Here is a 23,454-nt window from a genome sequence, read left to right as displayed (position 1 = left end):
TTAAATGATAACCAACACCTTTTGTGATCATTAGTGTGTTATCTCCAGTGGAATAGAGATCATATTTCTTAGTGTCTCAGGAAGCTTATATTATTGCATTTTCCACTTTATAGTGAAGCAAAATTTTCCCGGATAACATTGTCTGCTTGCCTGTGGCTGACAAAAGCCCGCATTCTCAAGTGAAAGAAATGACCTTCTAACAACTTGTCAGTTATAGTTAACTAAGTCAATTTTCACCTCCATCTCACTGTTGCCCCACATATCTATGACTTCCTGCTTTCTAAGACAGCAGTTACTTTTGAAATTCCACTAGCGTCTGTGGAGAAGAGATGTATGAAGGCAAGAAGTAGACATGGGGATAGAGTTTTTAGAAAAATCAGTTCTTTTGAATACTTTTTGAATAAAACTTTGGGATGGGATCAGGATTGTTAACTTGGAACATGTGTTTTTCTCTTGTTTATAGTTTTTAAGAAAAGTATATTAATATTAAAAAGGCTAAACCATACAAATCTAAATTTCATTTTAGATTGCCAAGTCTTTCCTAACCAATCCTAAAATTCACTAATAGGGCTCTATACTTGGAGAGATTTAAGGGAACAACAAACTATTTCATATTCAAGAATAATCAATGAAAAGAACATTAATTTCATTAGTGAAAAGCTCTAATGATCCCTAATAAGAGCTTTCATCTTTATATAAAAGATCAGAAGCAACTGGCTTGAACCAGAGGACCTCTAAGAAATGCTGGCTAGGTACTCACTATCGGTATGGATAGTGAATTTGGTGGGACAAGGCCAATGAATGTTAAAAGCAAATTCCTAGAGACACATGCCATCTGTCAAAAGTACTCCTACTATGTTCATCAGTCCCAGGAATGTCCCGAGGACAGCCTTTGAAAGAGCCTATCAGGACACAGATGTTTAGGAAGAAAAACCTACCTTCCCTGCCCTGCCCCTCCCCCCAAACACATATAATTTATTTCAAGAAATCAGCTTACATGATTGTAGAGTCTGTCAAGTCTGAAGTCTATGTGGCAAGCTGGAAACTAGGGCAGAAACTGCTCTTGAGATTTTGAGGCAGAATTTCTTCTTCAGAAAAACCTATCTTGAATTTTACTTATCTAATAGGAATCTAATCTAATAAAAGACAAACATGCAAATTGACTGTACCTTCACTATGCCTTAAGCCACGCCCACCAGCCAATCAGAGCGACTGTATGCAAATTAACCCAACCAAGATGATGGCCAGGAGTCACGGAGATGAAGCAAGCAGGAGGCTTGCTTGCTCCAGTGATGGAGGAAGCCAGCCTGCCACCAGCTCTCAGCTCCACTCAAAAGCAGCAAAGCTGCAATTATAGAAGGTAAATAAACCCCAGATACCTGCTTTCAGCCAGCCGTGGCCACAGAGCTGGAGCTCAGCTCTCAGCTCCACTGAAGGCAACAAAGTTTCAATTATAGAAGGTAAATAAATCCCAGAATTAAAAAAAAGAAATAAAGGAGAGGCTGGGAGCTTCCATCACCAATGGGCTTGGCCAGCCTGAAAACGACCCTCAGCCTCTCACCCAGGCTGGCCAGGCACCCCAGCGGGGACCCCCACCCTGATCCAGGACATCGTTCAGGGCAAACCAGCTGGCCCCCACCCATGCACCAGGCCTCTATCTAATCTAATAAAAGAGAAACATGGTAATTGGCGTACGACCGCTACCCTTCCCATTGGCTAATCAGGGAGATATGCAAATTAACTGTCAGCCAAGATGGCGGCCGGCAGCCAGGCAGCTTGAAACTAACATGAGGCTTGCTTGCTTCAGTGACAGAGGAAACCAACGTTCCCCGCCTGCTTTGCCGGCCTCTGAACCTGCAGTTTGAAACATTTTAACAAATATAGAAGCTAAAAAACCCCCCAGAAACCAGCTTTCAGCGAGCTGGGATCTCAGAGCTGGAGTCAGAGCTGGAATTATACATTGTTTCGATTACCTACTTTCAACAGCGGAGACCTAAGAGCTGGAGCCTCAGAGCTAAAGCTGGCCAGAATTAAAAAAAAAAAAAGAAAAAAAGGAGCGGTTGGGAGCTTCCGTCACCCGCCAGCCTGAAAACAGCCCTCAGCCCCTCACCCAGACTGGCCAGGCACCCCAGTGGGGACCCCCACCCTGAAGAGTGTGTGACCAGCTGCAAACAGCCCTCAGCCCCTCACCCAGGCTGGCCAGGCACCCCAGTGGGGACTCCAACCCTGAAGGGTGTGTGACCAGCTGCAAACAGCCATCATCCCCTCACCCAGCCTGGCCAAGCACCCCAGTGGGGACCCCCACCCTGAAAGGGGTGTGACCAGCTGCAAACAGCCATCATCCCCTCACCCAGGCTGGCCAGGCACCCCAGTGGGGACCCCCACCCTGATCCAGAACACCCTTCAGGGCAAACCAGCCAGCCCCACCCATGCACCAGGCCTCTATCCTATATAGTAAAAGGGTAATATGCCTCCCAGCACCAGGATCAGCGGAGCCGAGAGGCCTCCCAGCACTGGGATCAGCATGACAGAGGGCAGCGCCCAAACCCCCTGATTGCCCTGTGGCTCTGTGTGTGACAGGGGGTGGCGCCACAACCTCCCTATCTGCTCTGCTCTGTTCATGACAGGGGAAGGCGCCCCAACCTCCTGATCAGCCCTGCTCTGTGCCTGATAGGGGGAGCTCCCCAACCTCTGATCGCCCTGCGGCTCTGTGTGTGACAGGGTGCTGCGCCCCAACCCCCCTTCCCCCCCCCCCCCCCGCCACGGGCCCTGCTCTGTGTGTGCCAGGGTAGAGCCATAACCTCCCCATCACCCTGCCCTGAGTGTGAGAGTGGCGGTGCCCCAACCCCCTGATCGGCCCTGCTCTGTGGGTGATAGAGGGTGGTGCCACAACCCCCACCCCTCCCACAGGCCCTGCTCTGTGTGTGATGGGGTAGAGCCATAAACTCCCCATCGGCCCTGCCCTGAGTGTGAGAGTGGTGGCGTCCCAACCCCCTGATCGGCCCTGCTCTGTGGGTGATAGAGGGCGGCGCCCCAACCCCCTGATCCGCCCTGCTCTGTGTGTGACAGGGGGCGGTGCCCCAACTCCCCTATCGGCCCTACTCTCTGAGTGACAGGGGGGAGCTCCTCAACCCCCTGATGGGCCCTGCTCTGTGCGTGATAGGGGGTGACGCCGCAACCTCCCCATCGACCCTGCTTTGAGTGTGACAGGGGGCAGTGCCCCAACCCCCCAATCAGCCATACCCTGAGCGTGACTGAGGGTGGCATCGCAACCCCCCGATCCGCCCTGCTCTGTGCATGACAGGGGGCGGGGCCCCAACTCCCCAATCCGTCCTGCTCTGAGCCTGACCAGGGGCTGCACCTAGGGATTGGGCCTGCCCTCTGCCACCCGGGAGCAGGCCTAAGCCAGCAGGTCGTTATCTCCCGAGGGGTCCCAGACTGTGAGAGGGCACAGGCCAGGCTGAGGGCCCCCCCCTTCCCCCGAGTGCACAAATTTTGGTGCACCGGGCCTCTAGTCCTATATAATAAAAGGGTAATATGCAAACTGACCCTAACAGCGGGAATGACTGGTTACTATGACACACTGACCACCAGGGGGCAGACGCTCAATGCAGGAGCTGCCCCCTGTGCTCCCAAAGCGGGAGCTCTGCTCAGCCACAAGCCAGGCTGATGGCTGCCAGTACAGCGGTGGTGGTGGGAGCCTCTCCTGCCACCTCAGCAGCGCTAAGGATGTCCGACTGCAGCTTAGACCTGCTCCCTGCTGGCAAGTGGACATCCCCCGAGGGCTCCCGGGCTGCCAGAGGGATGTCTGATTGCCAGCTTAGGCCCAATCCCCCCAGGGAGCAGGCCTAAGCCAGTAGGTGGTCATCCCCTGAGGAGTCCCAGACTGTGAGAGGACACAGGCCGGGCTGAGGGACTCCCCCCACCCGAGTGCACAAATTTTTGTGCACCAGGCCTCTAGTCCTATATAATAAAAGCCTAATATGCAAATTGTCCTGTCCACCAGGAGTTCAACCAGGGGCGGGGCTGGCTGGCCAAACGCCTGTGGCCCCTCCCTCCAGCCGGTGGCAGCAGGTAGCCGGGGGAAGGGAGGCCCTGGCTGGCAGCTGGCAGCCACTAGGGACCCTACCTGTGCACGAATTTCGTGCACTGAGCCTCTAGTGCAGCTGTGGGCAAACTATGGCCCGCAGGCCGGATCTGGCCCGTTTGAAATGAATAAAACTAAAAAAAAAAAAAAAAAAGACCGTACCCTTTTATGTAATGATGTTTACTTTGAATTTATATTAGTTCACACAAACACTCCATCCATGCTTTTGTTCCGGCCCTCCGGTCCAGTTTAAGAACCCATTGTGGCCCTCGAGTCAAAAAGTTTGCCCACCCCTGCTCTAGTGTATCTAGTAAGAAGCTTCACAGCAAGCCACGAAATCATGGAAGTTAAAAGGAAAAATAAAAAGCCAAGCCAAACAGTCACAGGGCAAAAAGCCCCTGGTCCCTTCATTATGTTTTCTTCAAGAGTAGGTAAAATTTTAAAAACTGATCTGGACTTTAAAAAAAATGTCAATGGCCTGAAAGAAAAGAAAAGGAGGGAAACAGAAAGAGAGGGGAAGAGAGAGACAGAAAGGGAAAGGAAAGAAAAAGAAAAAAGAGACTAAAGATTCATGACAATAAACAGTGTATGATCTTTGACTGGATCCTGGATTGGGGAGAAGGAAATAAAGGCTAATGCTGAGACAACTATGCAAACTTGAATTGTGAACCGGATCTTGGATAACAGTGCTATATTCATGTTAGCTTTCTTGAGTGGTCATATAAGAGAATTTTTTGTTCTTAGGAGAGAGATGCTGAAATATTTAGGAATCAAGTGCCATGAGCGCGCAACTTACTCTCAAGTGACTAATCCCAAGGGGAAAAATATACTTGGTGCAGGGTGGATGTTCACTGTATTAGTCTTTCAACTTTTCTATAAGTTTGAATTTTTTTTTAAAATAGAAAGTATTGGGGAGGGAGAAAGGAGTAGATAATTCTCCACTTGAATGGATGGTGAGATGTTACAAGCCTTGAGGTGGTAAGAGGAGACTGGAGCTATTTAAAGTAATGCAGCTCATAAACCACATGTCAATCGGAAGTTTTCAATCACTGTTGCTGAAAATCAGCTGCAGAAAAGAAAACATTGTATATACTAATCCATCTAAACTTTCCTATGTTAGGTGATGAGATATATTAAGGCCCTTGTGTAGATGCTGAACTATGGTGCAACCCTCTTAATAACATGTGAAAAATCCATTAGCGAATTCTGTACTGTCATATATATCCTGCACAGACAACATATACATAAAATCAAACACATGAAAGGAAGATTTGTTCTTTTGCCTGGTAGAAAAATAATTTTCCCCAATGATATCTTTTCTCCTTAAAAATACTTTTATTTTCCCCTAAAGTTGTCTATTATTTTTCTGTTAATGCTTCCATTCTGTTGTCTTACCCTGTACATGTAATTTCTCAATATGTGCTTCTCTGAAAGACTTCTATGACTGAGAACTTCATATTATTGTTACTCATGCTGTTGTGATATGTGTCATTTTAAGTTATTTTAGGTGAGTGTTACACAAGTAACACTCCCTGTTCAACCCTATTGGTCACTATGAAATGGAAATAGCTTGATTTATCTTTTAATGATGCAAAGTGAAGAATATGACTTTCATCATAATAATAAATACCATTTATGTGCCACTTGAGAGTTTATGAAGTGCTTTCATATATATTTCACTTCTTTGCATATATGTAGCAATGGAAGAGAACAAGCAAGAAGACAGATAAGAGAGCTTACTGGTGTGATTAAGTAAACAAAGGTTATGAGTGACTACAGGCATCTTTGAACGTTTACAACCAGCTATAAAGGAAAAATTCCCTGTTGTGTTTTGTTGGAAATGAACAATTAGCACATATTGCAGAAGGAAATTCAGTCTGGTGCTTTAAGCTAACAACGGGAACCAGGCAATTCTTCTTTTTTTTTTTTTTTAAAGAAAGGCCCTGAGCTCCCTGTGTTCTTGGGAAAATCAATAGGCCAACAGTTTTTTCTATCAATTGGGGCCGGAGCCCCTGACCTTGCTCACTGGGGTGGCCTATGAGTTGGCAAACATCACTGAAAATTCAAGACATTGATAATCACATATTACTGCCTGTCTACATCTCCTAAGAAAGCTGCAGAACATGACAAATTGATTGATTGATTGATTGATTATGCTTCTTGCTTTTATACTTGTGAAAGGATATTCATGCATCAAAATCTGGAATACAATACTTTAAAGGCTCCTGAGGAAACATATCTTTTGATTCTCACTTATGCTCCTTGCTCCAACACCAGGCATATAATAAGGATGCAACCAGTGGTGGAAGGCTGGGAAACATGAAAGCTCAGTAGCAAGAATGCTCTGCTGCAACTAACAGAATGCTCTAAAGAGCGGCCCAGCCTGATTACACTAACTATGCCAATATCACCAAGCCTACGCTTGTCATTTCTGGGATGCCAATGGCAAAATGACTTCTTCACTTTGCCAAGATTTTAAAGAGCTAAGGAAAAAAAATTCCCCAAGATGCTGCAGTGGAGAGAACAGCCAACTCCTCCCCCAATACTAAATGTGAAGCTGAAAATACATATCGAAGTGACCAAGTTAGAAAGGCCTATACCAATGGCCTCAGAGGACAAGTATATACTTGTGGTGTGGAGAAAGAATCCCACAGAATCCATTAAAAAAAGGGGTCTCACCTCTACTCACAGACACAATAAAACTGGTATTCAAGGGCACAACTGCGCATTCTCCATCCTCCTGCCCCCATGTTTCCATGTGGCTGGATTTTGCTCTCAACTCCATATTGCTTTGTTTCCCAAAGAGAAGTGGCTTTTCTGACTAGTGACTTTGGGAAAAGGAACATGTGGCCAGTGTCTTCTGGCTGAGCATTTTTATTATAGCCTCTAGTACAAATCATCAGAACAAAGCCTGCAGGAGCGCCTTCTGATCAGCATGCCCGCGGAGATGGTATATGCTGGTCTATGCTGGCCATGTGATAAGCTTTTTCTAAGTGGAAGGCTTACAGTTTTGGGTAGCTGAGTTCAACTCAGGTAGAAAGCACTAGAAGCTATTTGCTATATATCAAGTTGCAGTTTTAAATCAAGCCATTATTGATAATAAAGTTGATTGGTTCATCTCCATCTATCTGATTTCTCAATTAGTTCCGACTCAAAAGGGGAAGGAAGTATTATTTTCATACTTCCTTTCTAGCACTCATAAACCAACTCCTTTCTAGCACTCATAAACCAAATCTAGAAACCCCACAGCATCACCAATGACTCCACAAAGAAGAAGAAACCCAAGAGGGCCTGCTGCCATGGCCGGGCATGCATTTCCTGTGAGGGAACAGCTTGTACAGGTCTGCTGCAGTTTTGTACGTTCTGAAACTGTCTGTGGAAGAAAAATGAATGGTGCCCAGCTGCATGATTTGAGGCTGCATTTTTATTATAGGCTTATAGTATAAATCACCAGAACAAAGCCTGTATGAGCTGCCTGAATGTCAGAGACAAACACAGTGTCACAGAACACAGTTAGGCAATTTTTTTTTTAACTACTACATATTTATATCAACAAAGATCCCTAAGCTTTTGTCCTCCTAGGCATCTTTGGCCATGTGTTTATATTTTATTTTCTACACATTCCCACCTCACTTTCTAGCATTTCAGACTTTTGGGAGCAGTAGTGTGCCACATCTATTTTAAAGAGTTGAGAGTTCTAAGTATAGCACCGTCTCCTCTAACAATGACTCGTTGTTGTGCTCAATCTCATCCAAGCACATATTTTGAAGGGAAAACAAACCTGCATGAGGGGATGTGGAAATGTGAGAAAAGCCCTTTCCAAACACAACACTGAAGGTTTCTTGCTCAGAAATCAATCTCTAGGGACAGGAAATGCTGCCTTGAGACATTCCCTCACCAGGAAGGAGCACAGGGCCAGGTGAGAGAGATGCTCTGCAGGCCCATGGGATTCACTGGTTAGAAGGCAGACGAGGTCCCTCAGTTCCCCATAGGTTCCTCCACCACAGGTGCTCCTCTCAGTTCAACACTATTGTTGTTGTTTTTTTGTTCCTTGACAGGACAGAGATGGTATCATCCTTTCCACACAAAGGTAAAGGGAATGATTCATTAAAGATGAAATTTGGGGGTTGGGGGGAAGGAATGATAAACTTTCAAGGCCATGGGTGAGAGTGTGCAACCCTGCACAAGTTAGGGGAATTTGGAAAGAGCTCAATGAACCAAGATTCCTACAGATCTCGGCCTCAACCAGTGTGCAGAAGTGCAATACACAAAAAAATCACCATAGGAGAACTGCAATCAGAAGAGAGGGATATCCTGGTGGCAGAGGAAAGGAAGTCAGAGAGATGTAAACATGCCTCTCATGGCCCATTCTGAATCTCTGGGTCATGACCATTCACAACCTTGGCCACAGTCCCAGCTCTGTTGTCACATTCTCTGTTCCCTTTTAACGTTTCAATCTTAATAAAGTCTCAGCCCAGACTTTAGGTTAAAACAAGACTCTAGAATTGACTGTCTTAAATTTACTCTCAGGAGGACTTGGGGTTCAATTTTATTAATTCTTTGGTCCAAGAACCCCAAAGCTAAGAGATAATCATGAAAAAATAGCCCTGGCTTTGACCTAGGGCATCTGGCAAAAGCCAATGTAAAAGCTCTTTGGAGAGATTTGCTTTCAACCCAGCCACAAGATTGCCACTAATGAATCCCTGTCAAACATGGCTTCATAATCCAAAACTACAAAATACACAAGAAGATCACATATCATTAGCCAGAACCAGCAGACACACAAAAAAGAACAGAGAGCCCAAGAACTTCAGGCAATAGAATTATTAAACACAGACTGTAAAATAAGTAGATTTAAAATTGTTAAGGAAATAAAGAACTAAATACATGAAAAAGGAAGAAGATATTTTCAAAAAAACAGAAAAGATTTAAAAGAGAAAAATAGGATTTCTATAAATGAAAGGTACTCTCAGTGAAATAAAAAAACGCAGTGGGTAGTTAAAGAGCAGAGTAGATTTAACGAAGAGAGAATTAGTGAACTGGAAGAAAGAGCAGAGAAGACTTTTCAGAATGAAGCATACAGAAAAAAATCTTAAAAGAATTTTCCATTAGCTAAGAGATGCCCACAGGCAGAGCTGCTCTCTTAATAGTGGGTCTGGGGAAATCCAGTGCCTGGCGATGCCTGGCGATCTAAACTGGAGGCTAATTAGGCTAGATCTCCTTTTGCCCATTTCATTTTCTGAATTAGCACTTTCCCCTCTCCCCAGGTTTAGAGTTCTCACCAGATATTGTAATAAACAGCACACACAATCAGTGTCAATACTGAATAGCCAATGCCTCTGTGTGTGTATAAGCATGTGAATGTATACTTATAAACAAACAGGGGTGAGCAAAAGTAGGATTACAGTTGTGAGTACATGAAATACAGAGTTCATTCTTGTATTACTATTAATTACTGTGTTATTTATTTGTATTACAACTGTAAACTTAATTTTGCCCACCCCTTTATTATATATACACTTAAGTGTTAATGTTCTGAAATATATACAGACACATATTCATGCAACTATGGTGAAACATAGACTGGAAGCTGAGCCTTAAACTGGGAGTGAGGAACCCAAATTCTCAGTCTAACTGGGACAATAAGTAATTGTGTGACCGGTGGCAAATTACAACAGCTATCCTCTCATCTGTAATTTAAAAGGACTAAACTAAATTATTTCCAGGATCTCTTTCTACTGTATCAGATATGGTTTCTAACTTCAAGAAGCTAACTGGCTTTCATACCATCCATGCACTTTATTTTGTAGGACAGGTCTCTATTCAGAGCCTTGTTCTTATTTACATTAACAAATGTGATAATCTGACTTTCTGGGGAGGAGCAGACAGAAATAATAACTGAGCAGTGAAAAATGAGCAAGGGATTCCTAAAATCAAATATACTGACAATAGCTTTTAAAAGGAGGTAGATGAGGAAACCTTAAAAGAATGGCCATCATTAGCCATTTACTATAGGATCAGATAGCTTTACCCACCTCAGTCACCCTTGAAGGCACCATTATATAACAACACTCAGCCACACTGATGTTGCTGATAACCTTGAGTAATTAAGAAAAGATTAGCTTATGTTCAATATACTCTATTTAGAAAGCAGGCAAGTATAAAATGCATTTTAGAAAGATTCCTGTAAAGTTAAAAAAATATCAGAAGTGTTTTAGACTCCTGGAAAATTCTTTTAGATGTACTCCCCATGTATGCACATGTAGGTATGTGCAATTATACAGAGAAATATTTACTAAGGGTGTTACATACATGTTTTTATGCAAAGTTACTGTTAAGTGGCCCAGAAAAGATCCACGAATTGCTTTTTAGAACCTTATAATCAAACACAGAAATTGTGAAATTGCTATAAACATCATACATGAAGGATGGTCCATCAACTATATAAAACAAACATATAGGGTCCCCTCAAAATGTATACACACACTTTGAATCATTACAAAGGCAGTGTTTATTAAAATACATTTAATTTTCAAAATTGAGCTATAAGCTATTAGTGTATACATTTTTTGGGATACCCTGAAGTGTTATAGTTAATATAGCTAGTTTTCATGTGGGAAATTTTGCATATAAATCTGGCAGAGAGGTGGGAGGAGTGAAGATGGTTGAGAAGAGGGAGGCCTTCAAGAATTCACTGAAAGCTGGAAAAAGATTGTGACAGGGAAGGAGTCAGACACTTCCCACATGAGGGGAGGGGAAGCCATGCTGCCTACTGAATGTGAAAGTCCATCATTGTCATGAGTCATTGAATTCATGGGAAACATCCAGTTAATGACATCATAAGGCAAGTCTGGATCATCAGAGAGTTTAAGAGCTGAGAGGGAACCTTCCCACATTTGTGTGTATGAGCTCACAGACACAGCTCTTTTATTTTTATTTATTTATTTTTTAAGGGGAGAATGATGATTTTTACTTTTATTTTTTAAAATATATTTTTATTGATTTTTTACAGAGAGGAAGGGAGAGGGACAGAGAGTTAGAGACATTGATGAGAGAGAAACATCGATCAACTGCCTTTTGCACACTCCCTACTGGGGATGTGCCCGCAACCAAGGTATATGCCCTTGACCAGAATCGAACCTGGGACCCTGGAGTCCACAGGCTGACGCTCTATCCACTGAGCCAAACTGGTTAGGGCCAGACACAGCTCTTTTAAAGAGGCAAGGGTCCTGGGGGGAAAACCCGTCACCCCTGGACCACCCGACTCTACAAATGAATAAAGAACAACAACATAAAAGCACCTTGGAGAGTAACTGGCAAGACTAAAGTCTGAGGACACAATGTAATTATAAGTTCTACAGATTACATTAAAACAAATCGTTGAAATGGAAAAAAAATTAATAGAAAACTGTCATATTTGTCTTCTTAAATAATGAAACATCTACATGTAAATAGACAGAGAGGTAAATATAGATCTTATCATAATGTATGCATTAAGTACTTTTTCCTATTGCTGTTTTCTTCAATTTCTATTTTGCATAGAAGCTTTGAGTTAAAACAACTTTTATAATAACATTTAGAATTAAGGGTCAGGAGAGCGTTTCAACCTGATGTTCTCTAGAGCCAGTCAAGTATTTCTAAATCTTTGGTCCTTCAAAACCAAAGTTTTAACAATATCTTCTCTGTTCAGAGCTAGAATATTGCAGATTTACCTAGCTTTAAATAAATCTGTCAAAAGAAATATTAAAAATAAATTAATCGCAAAGTACTTTACAAGAGCATTCACATTATCATTTCTTTAAGGGAGAAGATCCCTGATGGTACAATTCACAGAACACATCTCCAGCATGAAGCACGCTGTTTGTTAGTTCCCAGAGGGCAGGCATCACATCAGATTTATTCACATCGCATTTTCCCGTTTATTCCCCTTCTTCTTGCTAACAGTGCTATATACTCTTGTGAATAAAAGCAAGTTTTATACAATGAGGTAAACAATGTTTCAGTTTCCATTCCACAGCTGCCAGGGCCAATTCCAAACACCTTTGATATGGAAAGCCCCAAATACTTTTTAAGACAGGCTGATCCTAAGACAAGAGGAGAACACTCTAGTTTATGTGTGTGGAAAACAGCTTTTGGAGCCCTTTCCCCGGAAATAAGCAGCATTCACAATTAGTAGGGGTTCTGTGTTGTGTGCAGATAAGAGCTACCAGACAAGCAAACAAGGGCGGAGTCACTAGTTTCTGATTAATCTCCTTGTGGCACAGCCTGACATGATCAGAAATTACCTACTGACCACAGCTGAGCCACCTATCAGTGGGCATCGGCATCAGCAGTGGCAACAATGGTCTCTGCTTTCTCCTGCATAGGGATTGGCACCAACAAGGAGCAAGGATTTCAAATAACAAAATGTGTGTGTGTGCAATGCATAAATTTCAAACAAACTGGATGCCTTGCTAAAACTGCACCATTACTGGAAACATTGGCAAATTATGAAACAAATAGACTTATAAATCCCATGATATTTTATCAAACAGATATACTTTCTTCCTATTTCACATGCATATACCAAGTACTGTAAGTAGAGAAATTAAAATGACATGACAAATAGGAAATAACTAAGTCTAAGCAAATAGCCGAGGATCTTGTCTATAGCTATATAGACAACTAATTATTTAATAAATTAAAGAAGACTGTGTATCAGAGTAAGAGGTTTTTGTTTTGTTATAAACTAGGGCAAAATAATGAGGCTGAATCCCTGCCATAAAAACAAAGAATGCTGTCCTTAGTTTAGCTGTAATCCTGCCTATAAGCAGGGAAATGGGCTGAATGACCTTTTCAGTCTGAAGATTTATGATGGGATTCCATATAATTCTAAAACTAAAGGTAAAATAAGAATATAAAATGCCTGTGGTCCTAAGAAATATTCAGAAGTGTCACAAATCAGAATGGGGGGTGAAGATGAGGGATAAAAATGAGTATTATATCTAGAAACACAGACATTTAGACATGCACTAGGGGCCCAGTGCACAAATTTGTGCACCTTGAAAGGAACTTGGGATGTGAGTTTAGGTCCATCCTCTGTGCTTCCACATGGCCCCTCCCACCACAGCCAGTCCCGTCTGCCGGCAGCCCCACTCCCGCCACTGCCGCTGCTCCCACGTGCTGGTGGCGCCGGCCCCACTCACACCTGCTGACATCGTGGAGCTATTGGGGCTGAAACCAGCAGCGGGTGCACGTGGGGCTGGTGCTGTCAGCGAATGCGAGAGGCAGCTGCTGGCCCCAATTGCCCCTTAGGAGCAAGGAGTGGTGGAGAAGTCCTGAGGGGTGACTGGGGCTGGCAGCGCTGCTCGCACCCACTGACGGCGCCAGCAGCAGGTGCGAGCGGTGGCACTGGCAGCGGGTGCGAGTGCTGGGCAGGATGCCAGAGTGTTGGAGCAAAGAATTTTCAGTAACCACCAGAGGCTCACCCTGATGACAGCAACCAGCGCCCTGCCTTGGTCTGGCGCCCCTGCTCACCTGCTCCACCATCCCGCCACAGCCAATGGCCGCCATGTTCCACGCTCTGCCACCTACTGCCAATGTCCACCATGTTCTGCACGTGCCCCCTGGTGGTCAGAGCATGTCATAGCGACTGGTTGTTCCACAGTTTGGTCTACTTGCATATTAGGGTTTTATACAGATAAATTTACAAATAAACACACATAGCCAAGCTCAAAAGCAAAAGAGGAAATCTCTGAAGCTCATAGCAGTCATGGGGTTGAGAGCCATCTATAACCCAGGGGGGAAAGCAGGAGGCAGGACCTGCAAAGAGGTTAAGACTGTGACCTTGGGAGCCAGACCAGACACACCTCAGAGACACAGTAGGTTCGGTTCCACAGCAGCAAAGCGAGTAATAATCTCTTTGCTGGTGAAGGACTTTGCCTTCAATTTGTAAAAAACAACAACAAAAACCCTGCAACATCTGTGAAGCTTAATAAAGTGAAGCACAATAAGACGAGGTATGCCTGTACTGGATTTGTCCTGCCTCACCACTTACTTTCTAATTGGGAAGATAGAAACTGTGCCTCACAGAGTTGTTATGAGGTTAAAATAAGTGAATACATATAAGGAAAGCACCTGAACAGTGCCTGGTGCATAACAAGCTCTCAGTAAATATTAGTTGATTTTGCTGCTATCATTATTGTTAACCAGGCTGAAGGGACACCAGATGATGTTAATTTAAAGCACCTTAGGAAAAGAAGTCAAGGCAGTGAGCCCACTGGGGTAGGCAGGTGGGAACCACAAACTCCCGGGACAGTCAGAATATCTCCCACCAGCTGCAGGAGCCGACATGGAGAAGGCCGCCCACCTCAAGCATGGGTGAAAAGAGACTTGAGAAATCAGAGCCCCCGGCCCTGCACTTGGCTTGGTGTGGGGCTAGGATGTTGGCACTATCCAATCTGTGTGACAGCTGGGGATGAAGAAATTAACATAGAACCTGTTTGTTCAAGAAAGCCCAGTGGGCTCTAGCAGAGGCCACCATGAATTCATGCCACAGAGATACCTCCACAGTCCAGGGGAGAGTCTTCAAGTGTAAAAATCACACTGAGCTCTGAGCTGAATAAATAAAAACAAATCCACACCTGGACATATCTTGGGTAAAACTATCAGAAAAAAAACAGATTACCTACAAAGGATGCAGACTTCTCATCAGCAGTAATAGATGCTTGAGGACAATGGAATCATGTCTTCGAAGCGCTGAGGGGAAATAACTGTCAACTTAAAATTCTATACTATCACTCAAGAGCTAGGGAGAAAAAGAAACAATTGGGGGCACAAGAAAACGAAACAAGGGCATCACCCAAAGACCCAGAAGCTAGAGATACTAATATAGGCAGGAAAGAGCGCCAAAAAGGAGAGTGAGATGTAAGAAATAGTGTTTTCTAGAAAAGGAAGAAATCAGATGAGAGCTTCCTCAACCCTCCACAACCCAACCTAAAAAGTTGCCTTTACCAGTGGGCAGAGGGGCACACCTTCCCTCAGGTTACAGTGGGAGAGCTGTCTGTGCTCTGGGGACACCCCCTGCTTTCTCAAGAACCCTGATTCTGTTAATAATTTCCTCTCCCCTATATGTTACTTCTATAAAGCTAACATTTAATTGTTGGACAAAATATTATAGACATATATCTTGAAATTATAATGAAAAGCAGTCATTCTCACCACCCTCCCCTGCCAGGCCTGTTCCCTGGCAGCAACCACTTTCAGATCTTTGAGCTGTCTTATCTGGAACCTATCTTCCTATTTTCAAATAACATGCTATGCCAGGAGAACTTTGGAAAATCCATCACCTGCTTGCCAAGGCTTGTGGCCATTTGCATTGTGACAATCTTTCCTTAATCTGGGAAAATGACAGACTTGATAAACTGTCCCAGTGACACAGTGTTCTTATTTTTAGAACATGGAGCCACAAGACTCAGCCCCTTCCCTTTCCCGTCTCCTCCCCCTCTCCCCTCCCCTCCCCTCCCTTCCCTTTCCTTCCCTTGTAACTTATATGAGATCATTTGTATAAGTTACAAGGTGAGATATTTTGCAATACTTTGAAATCTAACTCTGTCTCATAAGGATTTACTCATGCTTGCTACTTTACAATATTTCTATTTAAGAACAAAATATGCTACCGCTCAGTGCATCTCTGAGATAAGCTGAGTCCAAAAAGTTGGGTCGCTTCACCCTGAGGGGAAATAGGAAACTTCACCCTCAGGGGAAAAGGGAAATGCAGCACAAGCATGAGCTTGGGTATGAATGATCTAGAATGTGGATGAACTTATTCCTCCTAAGAACAGGGCAGGGTGAGCAGAAGGGTGCATCTGTCACTGTTTGGACTCTGGGAAGAAAAAAGAAAAATTTCACCAGCAGAAGGCTGAGGAAACAGCAGAGGTAATATTTGATGATTAATATTATCTTCATACTAGAGGCCTGGAGCACAAATTTGTGCACTTGGGGGGGGGGGTCCCTCAGCCCGGCCTGTGCCCTCTCGCAGTCTGGGACCCCTCGGGGGATGTCCACCTGCTGGCTTAGGCCCGCTCCCTGGGGGATTGGGCCTAAGCTGGCAGTCAGACATCCCTCTGGCAGCCCAGGAGCTCTCGGGGGATGTCCACTTGCCAGCAGGGAGCAGGCCTAAGCTGCAGTCAGACATCCTTAGCGCTGCTGAGGAGGCCGGAGAGGTTCCCGCCATCACTGCTGTGCTGGCATCTGTCAGCCTGGCTTGTGGCTGAGCAGAGCTCCCCCTGTGGGAGCACACTGATCACCAGGGGGCAGCTCCTGCATTGAGCGTCTGCCCCCTGGTGGTCAGTGTGTGTCATAGTGACCAGTCATTCCCAGTCATTCTGCTGTTAGGGTCAATTGCATATTACCCTTTTATTATATGCCTGGTGCATGGGTGGGGGCTGGCTGGTTTGACCTGAAGGGTGTTGCAGATCAGGTTGGCATCCCGCTGGGGTGCCTGGCCAGACTGGGTGAGGGGCTGAGGGCCGTTTTTAGACTGGCCACACCCCCTTCAGGGTGGGGGTCCCTGCTGGAGTGCCTGGCCAGCCTGTGTGAGGGGCTGAGGGCCGTTTTCAGGTTGGTCACACCTCCTTCAGAGAGGGGGATCCTGCTGGGGTGCCTGGCCAGCCTGGGTGAGAGGCTGATGGCTGTTTGCAGACTGGCCACAGCCCCTTCAGGGTGGGGTCCCCCCTGAGGTACCTGGCCAGTCTGGGTGAGGGGCTGATGGCTGTTTGCAGGCTGGCCAAGACCCCCAGCAGGGACCCTCACTCCATGATGGTGTGGCCAGCCTGGGTGAGGGGCTGATGGCTGTTTGCAGGCTGGCCATGGCCCCCAGCCACCCAAGCTCCCAGTGGAGGCTAGCTGGAAGCAGGTATCTGGGATTTACTTATCTTCTATAATTGAAACTTTGTTGCCTTTAGTGGAGGCCACAGCCAGCCAGGGCAGGTGGGAAGCTTGGCTTCCTCCATTGCCGGGGCAACCAATCCTCCTGCTTGCTCCAGCTCCATGGCTGGTGGCCGCCATCTTGGTTGGGTTAATTTGCATACAGTCGCTCTTATTGGCTGGTGGGTGTGGCTTGGGCATAGCGAAGGTACAGTCAATTTGCATGTTTCTCTTTTATTAGATTAGATAAAGTTTTTTAAAACTTTGTTAAAAACACCTTTGACTCTTGAGAGTTCTAAACCTTTCACTCATTGCTTTGTTTAAAAAAAAGTAAAAAGGAAAAAGAAATAATAGCCAAAAAAAGAAAACAAAAACCATCTGACCAATTTAGGATCTAAAAAGAAGAGGCCTCCCCTCACATGGCCAAAAATGTTACAAAAACATAGTCTTACAATCCTTTCTTCTTCCTTTATCAATTTAGACCATGATTTCCAGTTATGGTAGAAAAGAATTTAGTTCATTTTTCAATATCCCAGTTATATGAGTTTTTGTTAAATCAGTAGTTGGTGCCTTTATTATTATTATTATTATTATTATTATTATTATTATTATTTAAGTATGTTTCTTGCCAAACTGTTGAGTATAATATGGCTACGTTTCCTTTCTTAAACATTTAGTTTTTCTTGGAGTTAACAGGTCTCTTTCATTTGCTTCACTTTTTATTACCTATTTGCTTATTCTTCTCAAAGACTCTAGTTTATATGTAAAATCTCTTTTCCACACAAACATTAGATATCTGCTGTTCCCAGCTAACCTCTCTTTTTTCTTGAAACCTCTCTGTTCTGGAGTCCTCCATCCTCCCCTCCCATCGGGCCCTCTGGGCCTGCTGCAGAGCTGGCAGTGTGGAACCTCTCCATTACTCCAGCAGGTTCCCATGATAATGAAAAATTTTGGAGAATCTGCCTGTCTGAAAATACCATTACTTTACTGTCACACTTGATTTATAGTGCTGGGTACCTAGGTTAGAATGACTTTTTTTTTTTCCCTTAAGATTTTTCTAAGGCACTGTTCCCTTCTCTTCGAGCTTTAAGTGTTGCTTTTAAGAAGACCGATGCCTTTCTGATTCCTCATCTTTTGCACGTGACCTTTCGTTTCTTCTCTGTAAGCTTTAGTATCTAATCTTTACCCCTGGCATGCCTACACTTCGGGATGATGTGCCTGGCCTGGGAGACTATTTTCACTCCTTGCTCTGGGTTGTTGGCAGGCTCTTTCCGTTTGGAGACATGTCCTTCAGTTCTGGGAAACTAAACCATGTTATTTGTTTGATAGTTTCCTCTTATCTATTTTCTCTCTTCTGGAACTCTTATTAATCAAATGTTGGACAAAATAAGATTGATCCTCTCATTTTCTTTTCCCCCCTATTATCTAATTCTGAATGTGTTATACTTTTTTACTGAGAAACCTCTGCCCCTGACCTCCAATTCTTCCCTAGGGACATGTCCTTTTCAAGCAAGTTTCTGCAAATTCCTGCTTGGGAGAGGAGGAGAGGAGGAGAGATAGCTATGGGCAGTGACCCTAAGAAAAGTAAACCTCTGTCCCTACACGCCTTCCAGTGCTCAGTTCAACCAGCTTTCACTTGGATTTAAATGACCACAATCATTACTGACCTTATACTGCAATATCATGTGATATATATGCTGTTGTTTCCTTTAACTGAAGTCCTCTTCCTTCATTTATCTGCCTAACTCCTACCTGGCCTTCAGACACCACCTCTTCCAATACCCTTTCTTAACCAACTATACCCTTACTCCAATTTCTCATAATAGTCCTTCTCTTACTGATTACCTGTCCCATGCTCTGCCTATTACCCTCCCAGGAATAATCACACAGCACTCTATTTGCTTATAAGACACACCTCCACAAATAGTCTTTGAACTCAAAGGCAAGGATCATTGCTCATCTTTATTTTCCAGTTTATAGCACAGTGTCTGGTATTGAGTAGACATTCTAAAATGCGTGTGAAATGAGAGAATAAATGGATAAATAAACATGCTATTTAGACTTAAAAAAAGAATTATAGAGATGGGTATTTAGAACACATTTAGTCCATCCTATTTCATCCAAAATTCCCTAAGCAAATATTTCCTAAGAGCTGTGCCAAGATATTAAAACAAAGAAATCATGATCTATGTTCAATAAAACATAAACACTTTCTAATGTAAAGAGTATTAAATAAAAACCTTACCGGCAAAGTTCCAGGCAGAGATGCATCAAAAAAAGATACTAAAGAATTTGGAGGTGCCGCAAAGTGGACTTGGGATCCAGAGAAGAGTTTCGAGTTGGAGGAAATCTGGGCATGAATTTCCAAACCCACCACAGCTGCCCATTGGTGTTCACTAAAGAGAAAGATATAATGGTTAAGCAATAGTTAGATCTGTCCCCATACATAAATTTCTATGAGCCTAAACTACAAATGTTAATTTCCTATTTGTTTTTAACTAATTAACATTTTATTTCCTTACATTTAAAAATGTGTCATCTTGTAGTAGTGATTAAATCAAAAGCAACTCATGATAAACACCTACAAGACCAGAAAAATAAAATTCATTTACAACATGGCACAGAGTTCACTGTACAAACAGGAGGCCACAGAGAAAGGAACAATTTGCCATCTTAATTTAGCAATGGGCATCAGGTAGTGCCTGTGTGGCTGACTTCAGTGAAAAGCAGCCCTTTCTAAATTAATGGTTCTTTATCAATTAATCACTCAGCAAATGAAGAAAGCTGACCTGGTACACATTTTTAGGGTTAACATCAGGATGCTACTACTAGATAAATAGTGGTAAATAAATAGCTGCACATCTTATTATTAAGAAAGAGAAATTCTGTAATGTTTTCAATTCCTTTTTATAACAGTGGTTCATAAGTAAAATTATCAGTGACATGGATGTAATCAATCACTACTAAATAATACTCCTGGAAATTTTGTGCACAGGAAAACATTAAACCATCAGATTTGGCTTTTTTTGTTTTGTTTTGTTCCCAAACCACTTTCAGTTACCCAGATCTAGGTTCAAGTTCTTTTGCTTATTTGCTTATGCTTGATTGCTATAAAATCTAAGAAGCTGTTAAAAGCTATACTTCCTCTAATCTGGCCACCCCTCTGTTGGATCTTTGAAAGTCCCATATACAGGTCTCTCCAGGTTCTTATAAGTGTCCCTCTGAAACCCAATTTGCAGAGAGCCTAGTCACACATCCTCTTTTCATATTTTGCCTGTTCCTATCCTGCTCTTTTCCCAAGCAATTTTCTATACTGGCTAGATTTTTGTTTACACGTTTTGGATTTTGTTTCAATCATTCCAACATATGAAGTTCTATATCTACAATATTGTGAGATTAATTCCTTCTTTTTACAGTTAGGAAACATCGCCTATAATTGAGAGGAATTCCTTAGAAATTCTGCATTTCCCTAAAACATTATTCAAAGTACTTTTTCAGTTTCGTTACGTGAGAGAGAGAAAAAAAAATACTTTCCATTCACAGTGAGGTGATCCAACTTATGAAAAGCACAGAAATCAATTTTCTGGACACTTTCCCTCCAACTGAGAAGCAAAAGTAATGCCAACCTAACTATCTCATAGGGCTAACAGAGTATTAGACATGTGCCTTATATTTACTGTTTAAAAAGAAACGGTTTTAAGACTTATGTAGTAAAGAATTAACAGCTATTCAGGGGATACCTAGCAGAATAAGCACAGCTCTCTGCACAACCATAGTGGCGATTTCTTGTACAAGTTGCATCCTCTTGTGTCTAGACATCCATGTTCCCCATGAAAGGCCTCCACAGAAGGCGGTGCTTCCCGACTAAGGCCGTTAAGCCACCACTACCCGGCGCTTCTAGGTAAGGGCTCCCTTCCCACCTTTAGGACACTGCTGGCCGTAGCAATGCTAAATGTCAGCTAAATGAGATCCCGCTTCTAGCGCCACAGACCCCGCTGCTGGGACGACCAGTGCGGTGCCTGAATCCGCTCTTCGGTCTGTGTCGCTTTCGACTTAAGAAAACACCTGCGGACTTGACACTTGCGAACTCCCCCAACACACCGTCTATCTATTTGCGGAGGGCGGCTTCTGTGCGGAGGCGGGGCTCACAGAGGACAAGTTTAGTGCTTCCCAGGCTGCAAGTTACAGCCCAACGCCCTCCCACTCAACAGAAGGTCGAAACTGACTACTGGGCTGGGTGGCCATCATCTTCCCAGTCCCGCAGTGGCACCGCACACTGGATTGGGCAGGGTGGTATGAGATCGTATACCCTTTCCTCGGCTTCTGGGCCGTGACGAGGGGCTGCTGAGCCACTGAGCTCTGTCCCCTTTTCCCGCTGGACCTGGACCCAGTCGGTGCCCCTCTTCCGTGGCGAGGACCGCGGTCAATGTTGGCTAAAATCCAACGCCTTGCGGGACAGGACCAGCGCAGCACGGGCGCCGCCATTGCCCCTCCGGCGTCCGTCACTTGACGCAGCCTCCCTCTGCCGCGAGGGTCTCTGGGAAGTGTAGTTCTGAAAACGTGTAACACTCCATAGGCTCCAACGGGAAGACTTCTATTCCCAGCGAGCACTGCGAATCGAAGGCTCCCGGCACCCTGGCGGGGAGGGGAGGGAAAGAGCAATAGAGGAGAGCGAGTGAGGGTTTCCGGGTCAGAAGGGGTGACTCCTCCTAGCGGGAGCTGGAGAGGTTTGTGACTGGGAGCGTGTGTAAGCGTTTGAGTGAGAGCAGGCGGCGAGGAGGATCCAAAGCTGAGAAACGTGGCCGGGATTTTATACCACCGTCAACGTTTCGAACTGAAGTCAATGACCTTGACATACCTCGAAGACTTCCTGAAGCCCCAAACCCGCTCAATGATTTTCTCTGTCTACTGTCCCACTTCACACACCAATTTGTGCATTAATGCAACAAATACTTATTTGCGAGTCTACTCAATACCAGGCACACTTCTTAGGCACAGGGGCTGCAGCAGTGAGGAAGACAGTATGCTCATGGAGCTTACATGCTTGGGAGGGAAGACATACAGAAAAGTTAACAGCAATGGGCTACTTTCATGCAGGTGAAAAGTGTTAATATTTAAGCAGCGGTGCTTGGAGACAAACAGACCTAGGCTGAGCCTTCTAGTGCATTTTAACTTACAGGCATAACTCGTTTTATTGCACTTTGCTCCACTGCACTTCATAGGTGTTGCATTTTTTTTATAAAATGGAAGTCAAGACCCTCCAAGGTTTGGAACCCAAACTCACAATATTTCTGAGGTGTGCCTATACTTGCTATATTATGGTGGTCTGGAACTAAACCTGCAATGCCTCTGGGGTATGCCTGTATTCTTCCTTATGTTCTTGGCCAGTACTCAAAACAATCTTCTTATATGAGAGGAAGCCTTCGTAGCAGATGCCATCATTCCAGCAGACTTCCTTTATGTTTCCTGCTTGGAAACTCATACCCCTCTTTGAAACTGTCATTGATTTCCTGCCTTTGCACACACAGCTTAGACTAGTCATTCAGCCATTCTCTGTTATGTCTCCCTACTTTAATTCTCCACATAGTACTTATGAAGATCTGATGTTTGAGGGGAATTTGTCTTATTCAACACAGTATTACCAGATTACAAAATAGGCCCCTCACAAATATTTGTTGAATGAAGGAGGGCAGTGTGGATAATGCATTTGACAAAGGATGGCATGGAAGCCCTATTTTTCGGAGGGAGGTGATGGAATAGTGTGATGGTGGAGGCAAAGAGAAATTGGCCTGTGTGAGACAGCTTTAGAAAGTATGATTGAAGGATTTGGTGATGGGTTGGATATGATGGTGGAAGGCTAGGTGGGGGTCAGGTAACTCCTAGATTTCTGGCTTGTAAAACTGGATGAGCGATAGAGCTATTCACTGAGATAAGGGAACTAGAAGAGAAGAGGGTTTGCAGAAAAATATGAGTTTGGTTGCCTTAGAGACTTACAAGAGGAGAAGTGAAGTAGGCATCTTTGATGCTTAACTGAATGTGGAACAGGGGAAAAGCCACATAGTCTGCATATTTCACACTGATAGATTTTCAGTTATTGATCAATAAGCAATCTATTAATTAGACAGGTATTACCTACAACTATTCCCATTCATACTCCGATACAGATATGATATGCAATTTAATCCATTCATGTAGCCAATTTTAGTTACTCTCCTTAAAATTATCATTATTTACTTTTTCTGTCCATTTTATTTTTTCACCCACTGTCATTGATCCAAATTGCTAGACCAGAAGTATTTTCACATGGTCAAAAAAAAAATGAGAGAAATGACAGAGACTGCAAAGTAGAGGTGGAGATTTGTTCCAACGTTTATCTCTAACTATTGTCCTGTCATGTTCAGATTACTCTTTAGACCTTTTAATAATTTCTCTCCTCTGAGTTTTTATATTTCCCACCTTTA

At 43.9% G+C, this 23,454-nt stretch overlaps 1 protein-coding gene across 1 annotated transcript in view; it reads right to left on the bottom strand.

Moving 5' to 3' along the window:
* GATB (glutamyl-tRNA amidotransferase subunit B) overlaps positions 1–21,514 on the bottom strand; it is a 77,957-nt gene extending 56,443 nt beyond the window's left edge. The window contains exons 1-2 of the mRNA XM_081091635.1: positions 21,303–21,514; positions 19,239–19,389 (exon numbers count right to left, since the gene is read on the bottom strand). Of these exons, the coding sequence (XP_080947761.1) occupies positions 19,239–19,389; positions 21,303–21,478 (327 nt within the window). The 5' untranslated portion in view covers positions 21,479–21,514. The remainder of the gene's footprint in view (positions 1–19,238; positions 19,390–21,302) is intronic.
* Between the last annotated feature and the right edge of the window lie 1,940 nt (positions 21,515–23,454).

This window comes from Myotis nattereri (genome assembly GCF_964212035.1).
Source record: "Myotis nattereri genome assembly, chromosome: 5".
In the NCBI taxonomy this organism is placed as follows: Eukaryota; Metazoa; Chordata; class Mammalia; order Chiroptera; family Vespertilionidae; genus Myotis; species Myotis nattereri.
Note: the sequence above shows the minus strand (reverse complement) of the source record. Positions and strands in the feature narration are given on the sequence as shown.